General features: G+C 34.4%; 1 protein-coding gene across 1 annotated transcript in view; it reads right to left on the bottom strand.

Annotated features, from left to right (window-relative positions):
• BBS9 (Bardet-Biedl syndrome 9) overlaps positions 1-20,869 on the bottom strand; it is a 241,649-nt gene that overhangs the window by 157,921 nt on the left and 62,859 nt on the right. Inside the window, exons 10-17 of the mRNA XM_035890841.1 lie at positions 19,398-19,579; positions 15,936-16,012; positions 13,603-13,656; positions 10,462-10,564; positions 9,390-9,494; positions 7,344-7,358; positions 3,205-3,345; positions 1,063-1,158 (exon numbers count right to left, since the gene is read on the bottom strand). Of these exons, the coding sequence (XP_035746734.1) occupies positions 1,063-1,158; positions 3,205-3,345; positions 7,344-7,358; positions 9,390-9,494; positions 10,462-10,564; positions 13,603-13,656; positions 15,936-16,012; positions 19,398-19,579 (773 nt within the window). The remainder of the gene's footprint in view (positions 1-1,062; positions 1,159-3,204; positions 3,346-7,343; positions 7,359-9,389; positions 9,495-10,461; positions 10,565-13,602; positions 13,657-15,935; positions 16,013-19,397; positions 19,580-20,869) is intronic.

The following is a 20,869-nucleotide window of genomic DNA, read 5'->3' as shown; positions in this document are numbered from 1 at the left end:
TATTAAATATTATCTCATAGCTCATAGCTGACGCCACCAATATTTATACAACCCATCATGAATACTGATTTTTGAAAACAGTGAGGCAGATTATTTTTGTGTCAAAAGAACTTCACATCAACAAACTAGATTCTGATTTCTCACTCAAAACAGTTTTCATAAAGCATTCACACAGTGTTCCAGTTGAACTCTCTGCAATGCGCAGTAGGTATTCTAGCTTTTCAATTTGTTAGTCTGCTGTATTAAATGAAGACTTTGTGCTCTGCTGGCATGGAAAATGCTAAACACAATTGAACTGATTTGGTTCCAATGCACATGCCAAGAAAGCATTTAGCAAGTTGAGTAGTTGTACAGGGCAAGACCATAAACTCTCCAAAATGAAGAGAACCAACCTTCTTTAAAGAGCACAAACTCACTGGTGTTTGGAACACAACTACTTAATTCACAAACACACGAGAGACACCGGACCAGGTAACAGCATATCTACATGCATGTTCTTGCATGCTGTAAACATAATAGGAAGGATATTGAATCCATAATCCTATACTTACAAAGATATACAGGCATCTAAAGATAGAGGCAGGCATTTACTTATAGTAAGCAGGGTCTGATGCCTAATTAAAGTCAAGGATTATTGATAGTCAGTGTAGAGTTAGAACCTGCTTTTTAATCAATGTCAAAAATTCCAGAAGATGACTACATCCCAACACAGGTGTTGAAATACCTTTGAGGAAAAGAGGGGGGTTTCAATTATTATAATGACAGTATTAATTCATGAATAAAAACATAACTAAAAAGTTGAAGAAAATCCAATTTCTTCAGAGAATTGCCACTGTACTGTACTACATTTTGCATTTTTTTGTTGTTTTGTTATAAAATGCTGTGCCTTCCATAGTAACATAATTAGATATTTGAGAGGGGTTAAGAAACAGTCAGTTAAGACTTTAAAACTCTTGTGTTAACTCTCAGACACTGATTATCCTTCTATGATCTACATTCTCATTTTGTACATATATTAACTAACAATCAGTCCTCCTTTACATTAATACTAATAGCACTTACGTGATGTTTTTGAAGCAAGAAGAGTGGTTTTTGAACCAGTTAAAAACTGAAATCCCAGAACGTTTGCCTGGTCATCTTCAGATGGATCAACAAAGTCTGAAAGAGAATGCTAAATATAGTTTTCTATAATTCGACACTGGTATTCAATAAACCTCAAGCCATGGCCAGGACCATATCAACCTTTGTACAAGCAATTTAGGAAAGGCAATCTGAATGAGACTGGTCCTTTTCTTAGGGCTCAGAAGTAAAGAGCATCAGCAGTAGTTTGGTATACCCTCCCTTCATTCACAGGTGAAAGCCAAGCCACACACCGTTGTTCTTCCCCAGCCTGGAAACAAAAGGTAGATTTTTTCAGAGGTTCAGTCTGTGCTATCTGAAAAGAACTGATTCGTGTACAGCCCAAAGACTGCAAGGTCATCTTTTTACCAGATGCAAGATCACCTTTAATTCAGATATTTATGCAAAAATGCGGAAATTATCATGAGAATGTTTAAGTGCGCTCTCTTTTCAGCTTTCAGCACAGAGCACAACAAACATCTATCTTGCTAAAACTTGCTACTCTGCAAAGCCCATACATGTCCACCTTCCTTTTCATTCCATGTAGTGGAGCATACCCGGTTAAAAGGCGCAATTTTATAGTACCGTATTTTCAAAACTATTCCGTGTCACCTCTCCTCCCAACCTTCCCCTAAAAATAAGGCAAAACAGGGAGTAGAAGAGATAAGATTTTTATTCAATATGCCAAGAATCCAAAGTTCCTTCACAAATCACATCATAAACAGCATGCTTTTTTTCCTCCATCACTGAAAATGGGATGAACAGAAATCAGAAGATTTTAATACCTTTGTCTGGAACACATTAGGCCTATGCTTTGTGTTGTATTTTCAACAATGCATCCCTAGGTTAAAAATAAAAATATAATGCTCTATTTTGAAAGCATTATTGCTCAGCCATAATGGAAGCCTATGTTTAGCTTTTGCAAGAAGATGCAGCTCCACCTTAAAAATATCATACTAAAGTTGTTGGCCCATACAGCTCTCAGAAAACTGTTCCAGATCCTTAGTCCTCTGAAGTTCAGAAACTTAATCACTGCCAGATTGAATTTATTCACAATCTCTTTATAAGCCCTGTTTATTCATTTCTTCTTGTGCTAATATGATCATCTAGATCCATGATACAGCCACAAAATATTTACTGAAGGCAACTGTATTCCCTTTTTTTGCCTGTGTTTTATTAAGATAAATGAGTCACTTTCTTTTAATTCTCCATTTCAAATCCCTAGATAATGTTCATAGCCTTTTTCTACACTTTTGAGTTTGAATTAATTTTTATTTAATATCAGAAACCAGCACTTATTGTGCCAATGCATAGTAACCTGATATCAGTTTCCTGTGTGGAAATACTTTATCTAATGCATCCTCAGTTCTTATTAGTTTGCTTATGATTGTACCATATTTCACCACAGAGTATTCCTGTGGTAACTTCCACCTCCTCTATCTCTTCCAAATTACGAGCACATAATTACAGCAGAAATTATTTTCATAACATTTTGCTTTATAGTACTATAATTTCATTCTTCTTTTTCCAGTCCTAAGCAACACCTAATTCCTCCTTCACACTATTTTAATATTCTCCTGAATACAAAATGTAACTCAGGTTTGTGCATCAGAAAATATCGCTAACTACATGCCTTCTTTTTGGTCCAAGAAGGCTAATGAAATTATTTAATAAGATCAGCTCCAGACCAATATATCAAGAACTCGACAAATCTTCCTCCAAAGCAACTGTACCCTTCACATACAACATTTACCACTTTTGCTTTGCCCTGCTTATCATTTTTAGATGAGTGCCCATGTTTTCCCCATTACACCACCACTGATGCAATTTATGTAAAATTATTTTCTTGATACATAAAAATTAGATCTAGATCATGCCCACTGTGTAAAGAAAACTGCGGTTTTACCAGAGACAGATATACTAGCCCAGGTAGATTATTATTGAAATATTATGCCATCATTTCTTTCAAAATATACTTTTTAAACATTTTAACATTAACTTTGTAATTACCTTATTACTTCGCACAAACAATTCCTACTGGTGTTCCTAATGCATATCCTATTACACACATATTTAAAAACCTACCTGGAAAAATGGTGAGAAAACTGATGGGAGGTTTATTGGTATCAATAGTTAGCTTGTGGTTTGCTGCTTTTGAAGGTTGAGCTGGAAAGCAAATTAACCGCAAAGGCAGCCTGAAGTTACACTGTGCAACTTTCAGTATTCCTAAAATGAAAGAACACAGATTCAACTTTCATATCCATATTCTGAATACAAAATACTTCATACTGCTGTCCTCAAAGAGGTATAACAAGATATTTTTAATGTGATTAAGGAATATGTTAAAACAAAAACTATGTAAAATTCTCAATTTTTGTTAAGGTTTCCACCTAAAATACCTTTAAATTTTAATACTTTTAATTACCTTTTCAAGTGAATATTTTCAGCTGAATGTGAAAGCAAGAGTTATTAGCTAAATCCACTGCATACTTGTATTTATATCAATTAACATGCAAGGAAGATTAACATTTTATTTAATGCTCTAGACAAACAATTCTGCTTTAACACAGATGACAGCTCTGTGATTACTCCTGATGCTTTGAACACAGAATTGAAGCATGTAGGTTTTCATCAGGAATATCACAAACTAAATCCTTGTTAAGAACACATTTACTCTTTTTTTATACTCTTAAATAACATCTTAAATAACCTTCGCTATCATCTGTCAGATGTTTGTGACTTAGAAAAAAGTATCTAGTGGAGATTATTACCCAAAGGTATATTAAATTCTCATGGCACCTTAATAGAACAGAACTGTAGAACAAACTGGCTACTGTATTTGATATTAGGATCAACTATCACATGCAATTTTATCAGACTGGTGCATGAGAAAAGAGGAATTTTTAACACTAACATTTAGTAAACACATTAATTAGAATGTGTCAAAAATTTGCTCAATTATAAACATTGTTTAAAATTGTTGGCATGTCAGAAATTGCCCAGTATGTTCTATGTGAAAGGTAAAAGTGCTTGTTGCTACAAAATATGGAGTTCTTGCTCTTTGGTGCAGCCAGATTATGGGGGTTTTGAGGAGGATTTTTTGATGAAGCAACTAACAGGGAAACCTTGTCTTCTTTGGGTACAGACATCACTATAGGCACCAATACTCATCTTAATGAGAATAGCATTAACATGATAGCAACCAGCACTCATTGTCTCCCAAATAACTCCTGAAACTCAAAAGTTAACCCTAACACTCGCCTCAGCAGAACCTAACAAAGTATATTTTTAGAAAGAATTAAGTTACTGTCATGGATTATACGGAGACAGAAAGGTCATGAAATTGATAGCTGCACAGAGGTTATCAGTCATAAACTTCACAGGTTAGTACAAAAAGAGAGCTCAACCATTTAATAGTCATCCAAGCAACCCTTTTTGCTAACAATTTTGTTTGCTACTTTGCATATCTCTTGCAATGAAAAATTATTTCTAAGACTCAACTCTGGGGAAAAATGTTTCTAGGAGGCTCAGATTCATCCCCCTGGATGTCAGTTCATTATAGCTCTTTTGGCTGGCTGATAATGCCTCCAACGCAGCTACTCTGCAGCAGCTTATAAAAACCAAAATCAGTGTAAAATGAGCAGAAAGCTTAAGACAGGTCCTCAAAACTAGGATATCCCTGGGTTCCAAGGAAAATTCCTGAAAAAATACTTGACAATCAACCCATGACCTTTCAGAATGATTCACTCAACTGTATCTTCATCATCTGATGGGAAAATTAAAATCCTTTCTTGATGACAACATAACGCAAACATCTCACTATTGAACTTGGGACACAGAGACTTATCAACAGGAAAAAATTACTGACAAAACTAGCCAAAAAAGATTTTGCAATATTTTTATATTTAAAACAAGATGTTTTTCTTCTTGTTTAAAACCAGCTTTTCCTAGATACTCTGCTCTGAGCCTGCCTCATCATAAACATAATTTTTCAATTTTTCAAAGGTCAAATCAAGACTAAATCAAAGAATATCTGGCTTTGGGAGGGGACTGGGGAGATTTCTAGTTGGTGAGTCCAAGACAAGTATATTTTAGAAAATCAAACCAAAAAGCTCCAACAAAATTTATCACTACGGTGAAATACTCTTTCAGGGAAATGCTTTCAGAGTATTTCAGAATTTTAAATGGTAGTACAGAAACACAATGCAGTAGCAAAGCATGGGAGCCAGAATTTCCTCAATCCTTTGGTGTTATGTCTAGTAATACACCTCATTTCATCTAGAGATGTGATACATTGCACGATATACAATTTTAGCACTGTAATAAAGAAAAAAATGTGGAAAAAAATCAGATTCTCTTCTAATCTAACAGAAATTTTGAAACATTATCTCCTAAGTTATTACTTTTAAAAGGCGTACTATGCACTTACCTGATAAAAGTAATAAAACAGTTACATGCACTGTAGTTACAGTTTCACTTCCAAATTACTCATGTATTCACCTTACTTATATTTGAAACATAACATTGATGTACGTTATAAAATACATTAAAGCTCAGATCTCTAACTTGTGATATTAAATATTCAGACAATTGCTGATTTTTCTGGTATTGATGACCCTGAATTTAACTAGTCCAGTGCACCTCACAGTAACCCAAATAAATTTTGTCATAGATAATTTGACAAAGTTTACTGTGGCCCACAATTCTCTTCAGCATCAGGTTTTCATGTTGAATAGAAATTTCTTAAAATAAAATCCAAATCTTCATTTTTAGAATGTTACTCTAGCAAATTAAATACATTTATTTTTATATAGTTTAGTTATACATTTACTCTATTTTTTATTAATTTTTTAAAATTACATTGTATAGCAGAAATCTGCCACATCGTGATCATTATTCTTGCCAAGAGTAGTATTTTATCATAGAATCATAGAATCATAGAATGTTTTGGGTTGGAAGGGACCCCTAGAGGCCATCTAGTCCAACCTCCTTGCAGTGAGCAGGGACACTGCTAACCAGATCAGGTTGCTCAGAGCCCATCCAACCTGGTCTTGAATGTTTCCAGGGATGGGGTCTCCACTACCTCTCTGGGCAACCCGTTCCAGTGTTTCACCGTACTCATTGTAAAGAATTTTTTTCCTTATACCCAGTATAAACCTACCCTGGTTTAGTTTAAAGCCATTTTACTGAGATGCTTCTAGCATCTGTTTCCTCTATGGCACCTCACGGTCCCCTGAAATATCCAGAAGCCAGAAAAGGAAGGGAACCATTAACACAGTTATCTACTTTTTTACTTCACTTAGTATGCTCGTAAGAGCATACATATTAAAAAACAAGACACGATTACACATACATCTATATGCATAACTTCTGTTTAGGAAAACTGCAAAACTGAAAACACCTTTTCAGTTGATCTCTAAATCTATGACAAGTAACTTTTTTTTCACTCCTCAGAACATAAGCGAAGTTGTACTTTAGATATATTTTTTAAGCCAGTAAAATATCTCCTACAAGGACTATATGTTTTCAACACATGTACACAACTATATTGCAAAACTACCCTTCTCTCTTTTTAGTCTACTTATACATATGGTAACTTTCCAGTCCTGTTTTGTCTTTTAATTGTACCTTTTGCAAGTATATCTACCACAATCAGCTAAATTTTGTACTGCTGATATTCTTGATTAGAAAGCAGCCTTTTAGCCTTGAATAAGATGTTTCCAGGAAACAGGAAATGGGAATGAAGAGATTTAAGTGACATTCTCAGAGCTACTCAGTCCCAACAGTGTAGCATTAGCTACAAATCCTTAATAACTGTTTCAGCTGCACCAAAAAAGCTATAATTTAGCTGCCTAAATTCTTGCTGAAACTTGAAAAAAATTGCTAAATTATGGTAAAAAAAGAATATACAATTGTGTTTTCCACTTCCAATCTCAATGCAGGAGGCAAAATACTTTGCAAAATTCATATGTTACATATGAGAAAGTGCAATATACTTCACCAAGAAATGTCTTACTACTTTGTCTTCTCCATGGGTAACTGTCTTATGTCTAAGCCTCATTTACTTTCAGTTTTCTCAAATATTCACACCTTCATAGCATCAAACCAAAGATAAGAATCTATAGAAATAAGTAAAATAACAGCTCCCTTCCAAATCTGCTTTATTCAGCATACGCTGTCACTCATGAAAACATTCAAACTTGGCATTTTTTCCATTCACTCACCTTCAGGATTGAGATCTACCGTATAACCAGCAATGGGACAAAAGAAAAAAAAAAAAAAAAAGAATACATGGTAAGGTTCTACTCAAACAAGAAAAAAAGGGACAAGTAGTAACAGGTTTTAAAGAACTTAAGCCACATTTGTTAAGTAGACAATACATAAAGACATTATACTAGCCAAAAACCAGACATGAGACCACATTCATCAATAGTGCAATCCCATCCAACTGAGTGACTCATTAACCTTCAGCTGTATGAAACCCATAAAGACTGATTTGACCACAAATAAGAGTATCTTAAAAAACAAAAGGGGAAAAAGTCTCTATTCAGATAAAATGAAGTCACAAAGGAAGTTAATTTTTGTTTACTAGCATGTTACACTTAAGGATTTGATTGCCTTGTACAAGTAACACTAGTATTTGTATGTAATTGAATAATCCCAGTTTAATAACTTAAATTAATATCCAAAAATTTAGCAAGAACTTAATTATGCTCCTTTATCTAAAAGTCTTACAAATTCTACCATTAAATGTAAGTTTTTAAAATTCCTTCTATAGTTCCCTAATTCTGTTAGCTTTCGTGTCTTCTTGGGATTTTTTTAAATTGCATATAAACAACCAAACATACAAAAGATACAAGATTTCTTTACTTCCCTAACCAAAAAACTTGCAAATCCAATCTAATGTCTAAAATATGTTTAAATATTATCACCTGAAAAAAAAAAAATACATTCATTTACTAGTGAGAAATACCCTTTAAGTTTGATACTCTGGTCTTCCAAAGCAAAATCACAGAAGCAAGACCAGCAAAACAAATAGTAAGCTTTCAAAATCAGAGCATCCAAGATACTCAGAAGTATACCACCTATACAGTCATAGCACACTTATGAAAGTACAGCACAAGGAATAAGCAGTCAGAGTCACGATACAGAGGTACTGAAGTTGTACAAGCTGTTTGTGCAGGCTCACAAGAAAAAGGGAGACACATCCTTTTCTTTCCCACCCTCTGCACATATCTGCAAGCCTTTCCTAAAGAGGGTAAGATCAAGTTCTTTAAAAACATGAGTTTCAGTTTTGTCCAGAAATAAACATTTCAATCATCACACAGCCTAGTGAGAAGGGATGTGAAGTAAATGCTTAAATAAAAGGCCCTGCATAAGGATAAGGTACTCAAGACCACCTCAGTTCACAGAAGCCCTAACTACACATGCATTTCTTTGATGCCAGTCTATGCCATGTCCCCCTTCCCTTTGTGCTGGCACAGCTCTGTGTTTGCACAGTGAACCAAATCAGCAAATCTGGCTGAGAAATAACTGTTGATTGTGTGAGCACAACAGGGGAGGAGGTGTAGGAACAAAGCCAAGCAGTGAGAAGTGAAGGACAGCTTAAACTGGTTTATGCTGCATTTAATTTAACATGGAAGCCCTGCCTAAACACAGTTTCTCAGTAGCCTGACACATTCACAAGGCAGTGTGCAGAAAACGAAGCTAATCAGTCTTCGGTTATGGGTAGCAGTGTAAATTTACATATTCTATCACTAGGGTCGTTGGGGCATTATAAAACAGAACAACTTAGTTTCTATTCCTTTGAGTTAGTTTATTTGTTTAGATTGAATATGTTCAAATGTTAAAAAGGGAAGTGAGGAATAATCACTCCCAATGCTTATTCAAATCTCCTCTTCTGTAGGGAGGCAGTTATTGTCACATTTGTTGGCAGCCCAGAAGACTGAATAGTCATAAAGATGTAATTAACTTCTCGCTCCAAGAGGTGGTCCCTTAAAGAGCAGAACAGAAGCAAATTGATAGGACAGGGTGGGAAAGCTCACACAGCTGCTTCCCAAGCCATAAGCATATTTTACCTCTGTACAACCAATTACATAACTTAATGATGCTACATAAAATATTAACTAAAATTGAAGACTAGACTCTGATACACATTATTTCTTTAATTACTACTGCCTTCAATAGATTTCAAAATAACATTTAGAAGAAATATGTGAAGAAAAAGATCTCAAAAAAGGCAAATCAATTTGAAATCTGCAATGGGTTACCTGTTGGTGTATTATATGAAACCACACAATTTCCTTCTAGTTCTGATGGAGAACAATTCCCCTTCAAAAAGACAGACAGGACCACAGTTTCAGATGAATCTGGTTCTAAAAACAACACAAAAATCAAATCATATAATAGGAGCATCCAAATGAAAGCAACATATTTTCTAGCATTTTTGGAAATATTTTACTGAATAATGATAGCTGTTTCTATCAGTTCACCTTTACCAAATCACTGGACATGCTTTTTTTTAAAAAAAAATCTGTAATTTATAAAAGGCAAACTAGTCTCTCCAACTCAGAACTATCTTGAAGCATAACCAATAAAACAATTCAGCACACTGAACACAGAGAATATCAAAACAAATGCAATTTTATACTGTGATTTTAATATTTTACAAAGCCATCAAGCCTTTGCTGCTGTCACATGCTGAGAAAACATAAGAACTGTCCTTTCAGATAAGAGCAGTGGTTATTAAAGCCCTGTTTCAATAGGGACCATCACTGCATATTTCAGACCAGAAATGGTCTGCAGCCTCAACTGGGGCAGCAGGACACAATTCTCTGGTCTTCAGCTCCTTGTAGTATTCAAGGCAATCCCACCTGCAGCCTTAACAGAGTTGGAAAAAGGCTAGAATCACCAAACACTTAATGCTAAGTTGGGAACATATGCTAGACTGTCCACAGCTAAACAAGCTTTCTGTCCCTGCTTTTAGCTCAGCAGTGCCATTTCTACATAGACATAGAACTGCCAGCAAAACAAAATGCCCAACAGATGTACCACAGAATGAGTGATGTTTTTCCCCCCTCCATCATGAAGCTGCCACCCTGCCTCTCCTCACCTGCCATGCATCACACCATAATCAAAGAAGCAACTCCATTCCTTTCTACTTTGTCTTCCTCCACCAAACAGTATCTAGAAGCTGCAGAGTGCAGGCAAGGCAAATTTGTAATTGCTTTAACTGTAGTACATCTGCAACAATGCACTCGATGGAGGCTGGACTATACCCTTCAAACATCCTCAGAAAAAGTAATATGATACAATAGCTGTAACAGTACTATAATAATTTACCTAAATCATCAAAGACGAACTGGTCACAGGTCACTGCTAATGGAGCTTGTACACATACTGCCAGGTTTGGTTTCTGCGCAGTCACTCTGCTCTGTATTGTTATCTAAATGAAGTGACATACAGAAGTATTTAAAGGAAGCAACAAATTAATCTCTGTATAGAACAAAATAAACAGAACCAGCAAAAAGATACGAAAAACCTGCAAAGAGCAACTGAGCAACAATGTTTATGAACTTCAAATTTCAACTTCAAAACCAGTATTTTCCTTTTACAATTCTTATTTACTTACAGCCAGTAATGGAACACGGTAATGTGAAGGCTAAAAAAAATTGAGGGGATTTCTCATGTACTTGGTAATTTTAACCAAAGACAAACTAAAGCTGAAGTGTTAATTAAATTGTTAATATTGTTAATACATGACAAGTGTCATGTGCACTTGTTCTTATATAAATAAAAATAAAATATTGCCTCTTATAGGTGACTAAAGTAAAAAAAAAACAAAAAGAATAAAAACAAAGCTAACCAAATGAATTATTTCCTTTAACTGCAGAGAGCAATGCATATTCTTCTGAATAACTTCAGAGTCAAGTTCTATTTGATTTTTTACTGCAAACAAATTCTAGAATTCAATATACAGGATACCCAGCACAACTACAACTCTAGATTATGAGAGCTGACCTAACTATAAACTTGGAGTGGCCCTGTTTGCTTCTATTGTAGGCAGTTATTTCTCTGCAAAACTGATGCATATCAAAAGAACATCCTTAACTCAGATCTAAAATTAAAGTATAGCGGTGACTGAGATCTGAATGTGGTCTGCATATACACAGACCATATCTGCTATCTATTATCATCCATTTTGTCTTGCTGGTCTACCAAGGAGCTCACTACAGCCAGGTTAAACCAGTTTAGGAAAATATTATTAGTTATAAAATAACTCAAGTGTTAGGAAGTTTGACTATTCTAACATAATTAAGAGCAACATTTATTTTGGTATAACAATATATTTGGGCCGTAAACAGGCCCTCCGGTCATCCATCGCTACTCATGCTAGCAAGGAAGGATCACATCTATCTCTGCACATACATCAGGTAAACTTTGTCCCATTTTCTGAAGCCAGAATCTCAGTAAGATGAATGAAGATGGAATCAATAGCCTTATAGATGTTATGCCAATTAAATGAGCTAAAAACATGCAGACATGAGACTGCACACTACAGAATTTGTGATCAGGACAGTGCCATTTAAAGTTACTGGCAAATGGTAGTTCAGTGCATTTCTCAATTATGTTTGGCTTCCTGCTGCATATAGGAGACTGAAGTGAGGAATCCTCTCTCCCAGAAACTTTTGTCAAAAGTATCTAATTTTCTTAAAACTTTTCCGACAGACCTGTCATTGGTGCAAAATTAAAATTTAAAAATCAAGCTTTTAATACAAAAACAAGTGTCACAAATTCTGGAAGCTTTTTTTAGAGCACTATGCATTGCCTGCAGATTTGGGTACAATGACCACCATTACAATGGCCAAATAATACTAATTAGTAACATCACCTACTTTGCAGAAAACATGCAAGGTATACATTGGTTGCAGTTGTGCAATTCAAGAAAATACTTAATATTAACATATATCAAAATAGTTCTCAACTTGTCCAAATTTAGTGGTTAAATTAAAATTAGTCTGACAGGTGTCATAACATGCAACCGTAACAATTATTTCTTGCTTTCAAAAGAACCAATACTTGTAACTTTGTAAATATTAAAGATTGAAACAATTACTTAAAAGGACTTTTCCATCAACTACAATTAATTAGAATGGAGACATATGAAGATCAGTTAAATGAACTTATTACAAGAAAAATATTCTGGAAAAAACTGAAGGCATGATAACCCCTACATTTACTATTTTTGTTTCATTAAAAGGTATAAGATGCATAAAGAAGAAAACAGAATGGGGAATTATAAAGTCTTCCCATTGAAAAGCTTATCAAATATATAAACACATCCATGCTCATTTTAAACAGTTTGCCATTGGCCTTTCAATAGCAATAACGAGTAGATGAGGGAGAACAATGGAAGTTGCCAATACCGAAATCATAACCACTCTCCAAAAAACTTAATTTGGCCATTATAAACACAATACTTCCCTCTGTAGTAACAAACTTACATAATAAACTGGCTTCAATGTAAACTAAAAGCTGATAAATTCATACCTTTCTGGAAAGTAATTTAAATTTACATTACATATTTTAAGGTACCCTTATATTCACAAGCAGCCTGATTCAAAGTCCAATGACATTCATCTGAACTTTAAGCAAAACTGTCACAGACTTTATCAGGATTAGGATTTTATCCTGTATCATTTTAGCATTTAAAAATGCAGAGAAAGATGTTGGACCAAGTACAACTAAGCCACACTAGTGTAAGGGAATCTGGACCAACAAATAGTCCAGTTACTCTCTGAAATTTTCAATCAAGACAGAGGGAGAACTTGCAAGGTTCTCAAAAATAAGGCTCCATTGATATTCCTAGAAGATCCTCTCAAACTCAGAAATAAAACTCATGACCCTTTTTAGGCAATACTGAGGAGAAACTACACTTGTACGCACATACATGCATGCACACATGCACAGACTCACAGTTTCTTTAAAATCAGTTACAGGCAGCAGCTCTCATGGAGGACTGCAATGATGTCAGTTGTCAAATTAGATTTTCCTAGCATTTTTTTCACTAGTAAAAGCTATGAAAGTCTTTTTACAAAAGGAATTATATATTAGTTTACTGACAACTAAAAAGGCAGCTGAAGGTAAACTTCACATTTCGAGTAACCAAACATTTATTCCCTTTGAAATGTGTTGGAAAAATTATTCTTATAACTTCAAAAACAACTTCAATCCATCCTAAAAATGTTTTTGTGTCTGCTTCTTGATAAGCCTATCAAAAATAAAACTACAATCGCTTTTTGACTTCAGCCGAAGGCTTGCTAGAATGACATCTTGTCATACAAAGAAGAAAAAGAATTAAGTATATACTGTATTTCAAATTTTAGTCATTTTCATGATCTAAGTGAAATACACAGAAAGTGTCAGGTTTGTTAAAATTTGGCACCACTATTTGAATGCTACCCTTTGAGTTTGGCACAGTACCTTTACTGTGACTGATGGCACTGCCTCTGCTTTTACCTCACTGTCAATGGCTTGCTGTGAAGAAAAAGATGAAAACAGAGTAAATTCAATATTACACATGAATGAATGAACACAATGAATGCAATACTACTTTCCTACCATCAACTTGGTAAACAGGGAGTTAAAGGTAAGGGAATTATCATTCCTATGACAGATTAAAATACACAAAATACATTTCTGAGTTCCTTCTGAAAATGTAAAGCCTCTGTTTGAAATTGCCTGCAAAAGGATAGCAAAAGGTCATGAATGTTGTGTATATAAGAAACTAATACACTCTGATGTATATATGAATATTTGAAACTGTTTTGTTTGGCACACTACTTTCCACTGTATATTTATTTAAATTCTGGAAATACCTTCTGTTATTCAGAAGGGAAAGGTGACTTCCAATCTGCCAATATATTATATACACACCATAGTATGTACTATAAAATCATCACACACTATCTTATAATCAGAACAATATTTTGAACTTCAGAAGAAAATTATAGCAGGCATCTTGCTACTTCTGCTAATTTCTACTTCAATAGGCATTGCCATCTAATTCAAAATTCATCTTGACCTTGCAGTCTATTTTAATATTTTGTGCTTATATTTCATTTTGCAACAGGTCAGTCCCTACAGTTCAAGAAAATGTTCTTGTTCGCTTAAACTATTTTATTTTAAAGAAACACTTCACTTCTGCTATGATACCAAATTACTGACTTGAACTTACACCTTCTCATGACAAAAGAGTAAATTAAGAGCAATCTCTACCCACCCCCCTTTTCATCCCAACATGCTAGTATACGGTCCACATCCACAAAGAAGTCAGGAAGCTGGTAGGCTCTCTGGGTTTGAAGAATAGGACTTTCATTTGTACATTGTGTATCTTTTTCAGTTAACAAAACACAGCTATTTTCATACTGGCTTGTCATGCCCACTGTCTCTGGTGCCCAGTGGTTGATCCTGAAGCAATAGCGAGGGTACAAAGAGGTTGATCTTTACCATATTCAGCTTTCAGAAATCAGCTGGACTTCCTGGATCACAGGCCATACACAGGAGGTGGTGTTAAATAGCCAGAATGGTCCTCCACTTGCTTAATCTGATCCATTTTAATACTTCTATATCCTCTTCCCTTTTACCACACACATCGCAATTTAAATCTTTTCGCAAGCGCAGAAGTAGTATCTGCAAGTCTGTAGTTTCTAAGATCACTGCAGAAGCCCTAAAAGTGTTCCCACATTTGCTGTATTGATCCTTCCCAATTAAGTATCTTATCAGATTTTTCCTTTCTAGATGGCTACTGAAGGAACCCCCAGGAAAGCCTACCACACAGGAAACTAAGACATATGGACAGCCTTGGCAAATAAAGATTCAAGGCTGTGATTTGATTCAATATATTGAGTAACTTATATGTGAAACAGATCATTTGCATCTGGAAGGTTAAGCAAATGAGCACAGCAGCATTAGAGCATGCTGTGGACCTAACAGTTCTAAGTGTTGTGAGCAGATTATTGCAGCTAGCCAAGACCATGTTACACTGTCCTTTTTTGGACAGACAAGTGCTAGGACACTAGCACACATTATAAAGAGGCCTCTTTATCAAAGAATAATAGTAGCAGAGGTAGCAGTAGTAATAATAACAGAGTTTAAATAAATATATCAAATATATATAAAAAAGTATTAAAAAGCAGCTCCTTACGTATATTTTAAACAGTAAGTAGCCCTGAAAATCAGTTTTACAGAAATTAGTGGCCAGAAATGACTAATTACAGATGTTCTAATGTAATGACTATGTTCTGAAATGTTAAAGTGAAAAGTTTTGAGACAATAAGCTCCACTGAATCTTAATTTGAATTAATTTTTATAAACTACATATGTATAGAAGATGAATCAACTAATTAGGCTGCAACACCAAAGACTATTAAGTGATGCCTTACCAGAGAAAGACTATTTCTTACAATGCGTCTTTGAGTGGTTCATGTAGTCTATCTTTAAAAGATCCACACTTCTAATGTTTCCCCCTATATTATTAACTGCACTATAGCACTACAAAATTATACCAGATCCTAAGTTCTTGTTCACACACATTTGCTAAGCAAGGTCCTGAGACAGAAGATACTAAATAATGTTAATAATTCTAGTTAAAATAATTAACAAAAGTGCATTTTAATTGATGGAAAAACAAGGGCTATGCAGAAGCTCAGTCCCACAAACATAAATCACAGAATCACTATCCATGATCAACCATTATTTACTCATGTATGAAACCAATGTTTTCAGAGCAATTTTCTTTTTATACAGGCACATACAGATTCTGCATCCAAATCAGGTGAAACTTCTGCTGTGACGATGAGATTTCTGTGTTTTTCAGATTTGGGCAAAATATCTGAAAAAGTAAAAGAAAAGTAAATCGGCTCTCCTTTAACAAACATGTAGCTACATTCCTAAAAATAATACAACTTCGACAGCATCAAGCTTCAGACTTACATCATTATGCCTACTACTGTAAAGGAAAAAAAAATAACAATGCATATGATTTTTGACCCAAAAAACTCCCTAATTTTATAACAACTCTACAGACAACCTAAATCTGCATCTCATTCTGGATTTCTGATTTATGTATACAAAAGGATTTAGATTTCTGATTTATGTATACAAAAGGATTTAGATGCATTCTATAACAAGATTTTACACCAAGTTCTTCAGAGACTGTAAGGAATTTTTAAACTTTTGTCCTCACATGCATATACTAACACATCTATAATAAACAGCTATCTCCAAAATACACACTGCACATCTCATGCCACTTTCATCTAAATAATTTTATAATGAATATGTTACACTCTGTGCTTAATAGTGTAAAATTAAAATACATTTTAGAAATTCCTCTGCATAATAAGGTACATGAAAGTTTTATATTCAGAACACAATATGGGGCTTGGTTACAATATATTACCTTATAATTTCCAGGACTGTCAACATACAAGGCAAAAAATGCTACAAACTCATTCATATCCATGATATAAAACCTTATGCAGATTCACATATCTAAAAGAAGTTGTAAGGATTATAAACTAGGCACTTAAATAGCACGAGGAATTACATAATTCCCTCTTACGAGTCCAGAAGCCCAGCTCTAAGGTATTTGTGTTTTTCTGAAAACCACTTTTATTTCTTAATACTAAATGTATGGGAGAAAGAAAAGCCCAAACAGGAAATGTATAGTTCCTAAAGTAACAAAAAGTAAAGACTTAATGTAAAGGGGAAATTAATACATTAATTGAATAATTGAGAGCAAAAGCACACTCAAAGCTGAAAAAATTTTATTACATGTAGGGTCCTGAAAATGACCCAGAAGTAGTAGGCATGACATTATCTTTTTCTAACAAGAGTGTCAAGGGAAAAGATTTTGATGAAGACAGAAAATAAGTTTTCATTTTCATGTGCTTAGAGGAAAATGCCTCCCTTTACTACAAGGGAAAAAAGCAAAACCAAAACATGTTCCCTCCGATACCACCTACCAAAGAAGTCTAGGCCTGTTTCATACTGCCACAATTGTACACAACTGGTTCTTGCCAATTACACATAGGTCAGCACAATCCATTCCACTTGTACAGATAAGAAAATATCTTCCTTTTCTATCCCTTCTTAACCATTTATTTTCAGGCTGCTTCAAGCAAACCATGATGCAACATCTGTCAGACAGTCATTTTTCTTTCAGAAACAGGACAGAGATCACAACCCAGGTTTACATACAAGTATCAGCTTTGTTACAATTAAACTGAGCAAAAACACCTATGTTTAATCACTTATGTCATCCAGACTGATGCAACTAACATTAGATTTTAGTATAACATTAAGATTTTAAAATATTTCATCACTTTATAATGTAAATCCTTATTCTTCAAAATACATGAAACAGCTTAAGTTCAACAGTTTAATCATCAGCACTGGACAGAAATACAAGACATTTATGGAAATGACTACTCTAAGGGTTTTTTTATATAATGACCTAATTCTAAATACCTTCCATGTTTGGAAGTCAAAACGAAACAAAGAAAAATTATTTCCATATAAGGGTAGATATTTTCAAAACAACACAAGCTCTTACTGAACAAAGGTGAATCCAAAAGACAGAAAAGACAATGGCTCATTTTAAAGATCGTCCTTAGGAGTAACTTAATGGTGACCAATGTTCATAAGTGTTTTGCATTCAACCAGACATGATTAGCAGTTATTTTAAGACTTAGCTAAAGTTCTAAGAAAAAAGCCAAAATGAAACAAAGCCAAAACGTGTGAAACAAAGGCAGTCTTCGTAAGTAAAATGTTTTGTTGTAAAAAAGATTTTCTCAGAAGTTTTACATCCAGTTAAAGCCAAACACAACATCATTAGAGCATCTATCTACAATGAAAAGAGTATTCATAGAAACTCATCTGAAAACACCACCTTAACACCTTAGATCAGGTTAGAAAGGTTGAGGAAGAAAAAAAAATTAAGAGGAAGAGAGAATGGGGAGAAGATCAACAATATTCACAGTAAACTTGTCAACCACACCATGACAGTTACTAGAAAAGTTATAAAAGTACAGCTATGTTTCCTTTCTCTCCCTCTCTCTAGATCTTCCATGCAATATGTTAAAACTAGCAAACAGAAGTTGATTCGTTTCAACTGGATTTATTCCTTCCATCATGTTTTCCTTTCCTTTGGCTATGATAGCCAGACAAAACTGTCAAGTACTAATAAAGAAGGGCTGTGGTAAAAAAGAATGGAATTTACCCATATCTGTATGTTTAAATAACCAATTACTGGATTTGTAAAGTTAAAAAAACTGATACTAGTCTATCATAATAATGGACAAAGTTATATGCAATTACAAAAAAGTCTTTGAGTTGTACAATCAAGCTAACGACTGCAAGCAACTCACTTCTTATTTCCTAGGGATTTCAGCTGTGAGCTTTTTCACTTTTTCACATAGCCACAACTACTTTAATGGATTTACAAACATGCTATCTATCACCAGAAAAAATTTTTAATTGGTTCTTTCTATGTGTCTAAGATTTTTCCACAGTTTTCTGTAAAATCACATGCATCCAATTCCCTGCATAAGTCAGATACACTTTAAAAACTCAGTTATGAAAACAGAAACTTTGAAGGATCTCTAGAAATTACATGCCCTTACTTGAACAAAATCCATGCAAGTTATTAGCAATGTATCTAAATTCCAGAGTTTATCATGATCAGTTACTTGCGTTTTGATATCTCCATGGTCTTCAAATACAATCACTTTTTAAAGAAGTTAAAGCGACAGAAAAGTTGCTTTAAGAAAAGTCATTCTTTGTTAATTGTATGACTTAAGCAATTTGTAATAATAAAACAGAACTTAGCAATACTTTTGCTCTCTCTAGAGCCTAAGTGCATCAGACTGTTGCTATGAAATTCCTTAAGTTTTCTTGCCTTTGGGTAGTACATGCCCAGGCAGTTTCTTCTCTGAACCCTTGCACTAGTGAGAATTATCTGCAACCTGACATAAATATCTTGAAAGTTCCAACAGGCATTATTAAAATACAAAGAAAAAACTCTCTATCCAAAGGCCTTACAGTCTAGGATTTTGTTTGTACATTTTTTTATTAGAACCTAAACTTTATTAAATATTACATTTCCTATAGAAATGTAATTATGGTTAGAGTATGAAAATAAAGTATTTTAAAGCACTAAATGGAAAGTCAGCTGGTTAAAAGTATGTACAACTATAGAAAAGGAAGAAGTATACCTTGTGTTTTTGTGGCCTCCCTGATGATTTTCTGAAGCTTTTTCATTTCAGCATCAAATTCTTCATAGTTTATTTCCCTGGAATCAACCCTAGGAGCCTCAAAGAGTGAAGGATCCGTCCCAAGGTAGGAACACTGAAGATGCCCATTGTCACTCAGAGTTACTATAACACCCTTCAAGTCTCTGCATAAAAAAATAAAGCTCATTAAGAAATTGGAAAGAATCACAGAAGCAATAACATTGAATTTATGCCGCTTCTACTGTTCCCACGACAAATAATAGAACTTCCTTGTTTTAATAAGATTCTTTGACCAAAAGAAAACAATCTTTACTCTTCAATTCAGATGTGTTTATTAATATTACTCCCACTTATTGCAATGACACCTAAGAACCAATCTACACCTAAGAACCAATCTGTGCTAGACAGATGACTAAAACATCACCCAAGTATCTCAGAATCTGTATAATCAAGATAGGTAAAAGAAAGGATCAGAACAAACAAGCTGAGTATACAGTTCAGTTGTAAACTTTTTTATTCACAAATTGTTACTTAAGTTTTTTTGAAGTATGGATATTCAGGTTGGTATACAGGAAGAGGAATTAGCTAAATGGAACACCAAGTAAGGAAGGAATGCATTAGAAGAAATCACAAATGGATGGAACATGTTCATGGTTAAGACAGCAGTAGGACTTTGATGGCATCAGTAGCACCCCTAACCCATTCTTTGGCTGCTACTGCAGCTACCACGCTGGCTTCAAACCCTGGCTCCTCCCTGCAGTATCTTTCTGCAAGGAAGCCACATGGATCCAGATTTCCCTTATACGGCTCTGGATCAATACAAATGAGTGTTTTATTACCTATGCTATAGTCTCTTTTCTCCCAGGGGAACAGTATTTCACTGAACTTACTCCTACAAAAATCTCACTCATTTTGTTTATCTGATCATGTACCATGCAAATGGAAGATTTAGGAAAGTATTTCACAAATTATGAGACAACAGGGAGGTCTGCCAACATTTTGCTTTAACTTGAAGGTTATTCCTAAACAGTAATGGAAGACTAGCATAGATGTTAACAGCAAAAGTTAGGAGAAAGATAACTTTCATTTTACTTTTTAAAATGATTACTCTTAATTAAATTAAAACCTTGTATTTATTTTCATAATCATGAGGCGATATATTCATGCCAATAATTTGCTCTTATTCCATACTTAGAATATCTTATAGCAGACACTGCCTTTGCGTCAAATATAACTGTCATATAAAGCAAACATAGATCAAATTTAACTTAGATATAAAACTTGATTTTGAAAAGACTAACGCACTATCCCACTGATTCAAGCCATGTCAAACATGTAATCTATATTAGTGTTCAAGCTATAATTCATAAAGAATTAACATTCTTTTAACTTACATATCATAGAATCATAGAATATTTGGGGTTGGAAGGGACCCCTAGAGGCCATCTAGTCCA

The sequence above is a fragment of the Egretta garzetta genome, unplaced genomic scaffold, assembly GCF_000687185.1.
Source record: "Egretta garzetta isolate BGI_Z169 unplaced genomic scaffold, ASM68718v1 scaffold713, whole genome shotgun sequence".
Classification (NCBI taxonomy): domain Eukaryota; kingdom Metazoa; phylum Chordata; class Aves; order Pelecaniformes; family Ardeidae; genus Egretta; species Egretta garzetta.
This window is presented reverse-complemented; position numbering and strand designations above follow the sequence as displayed.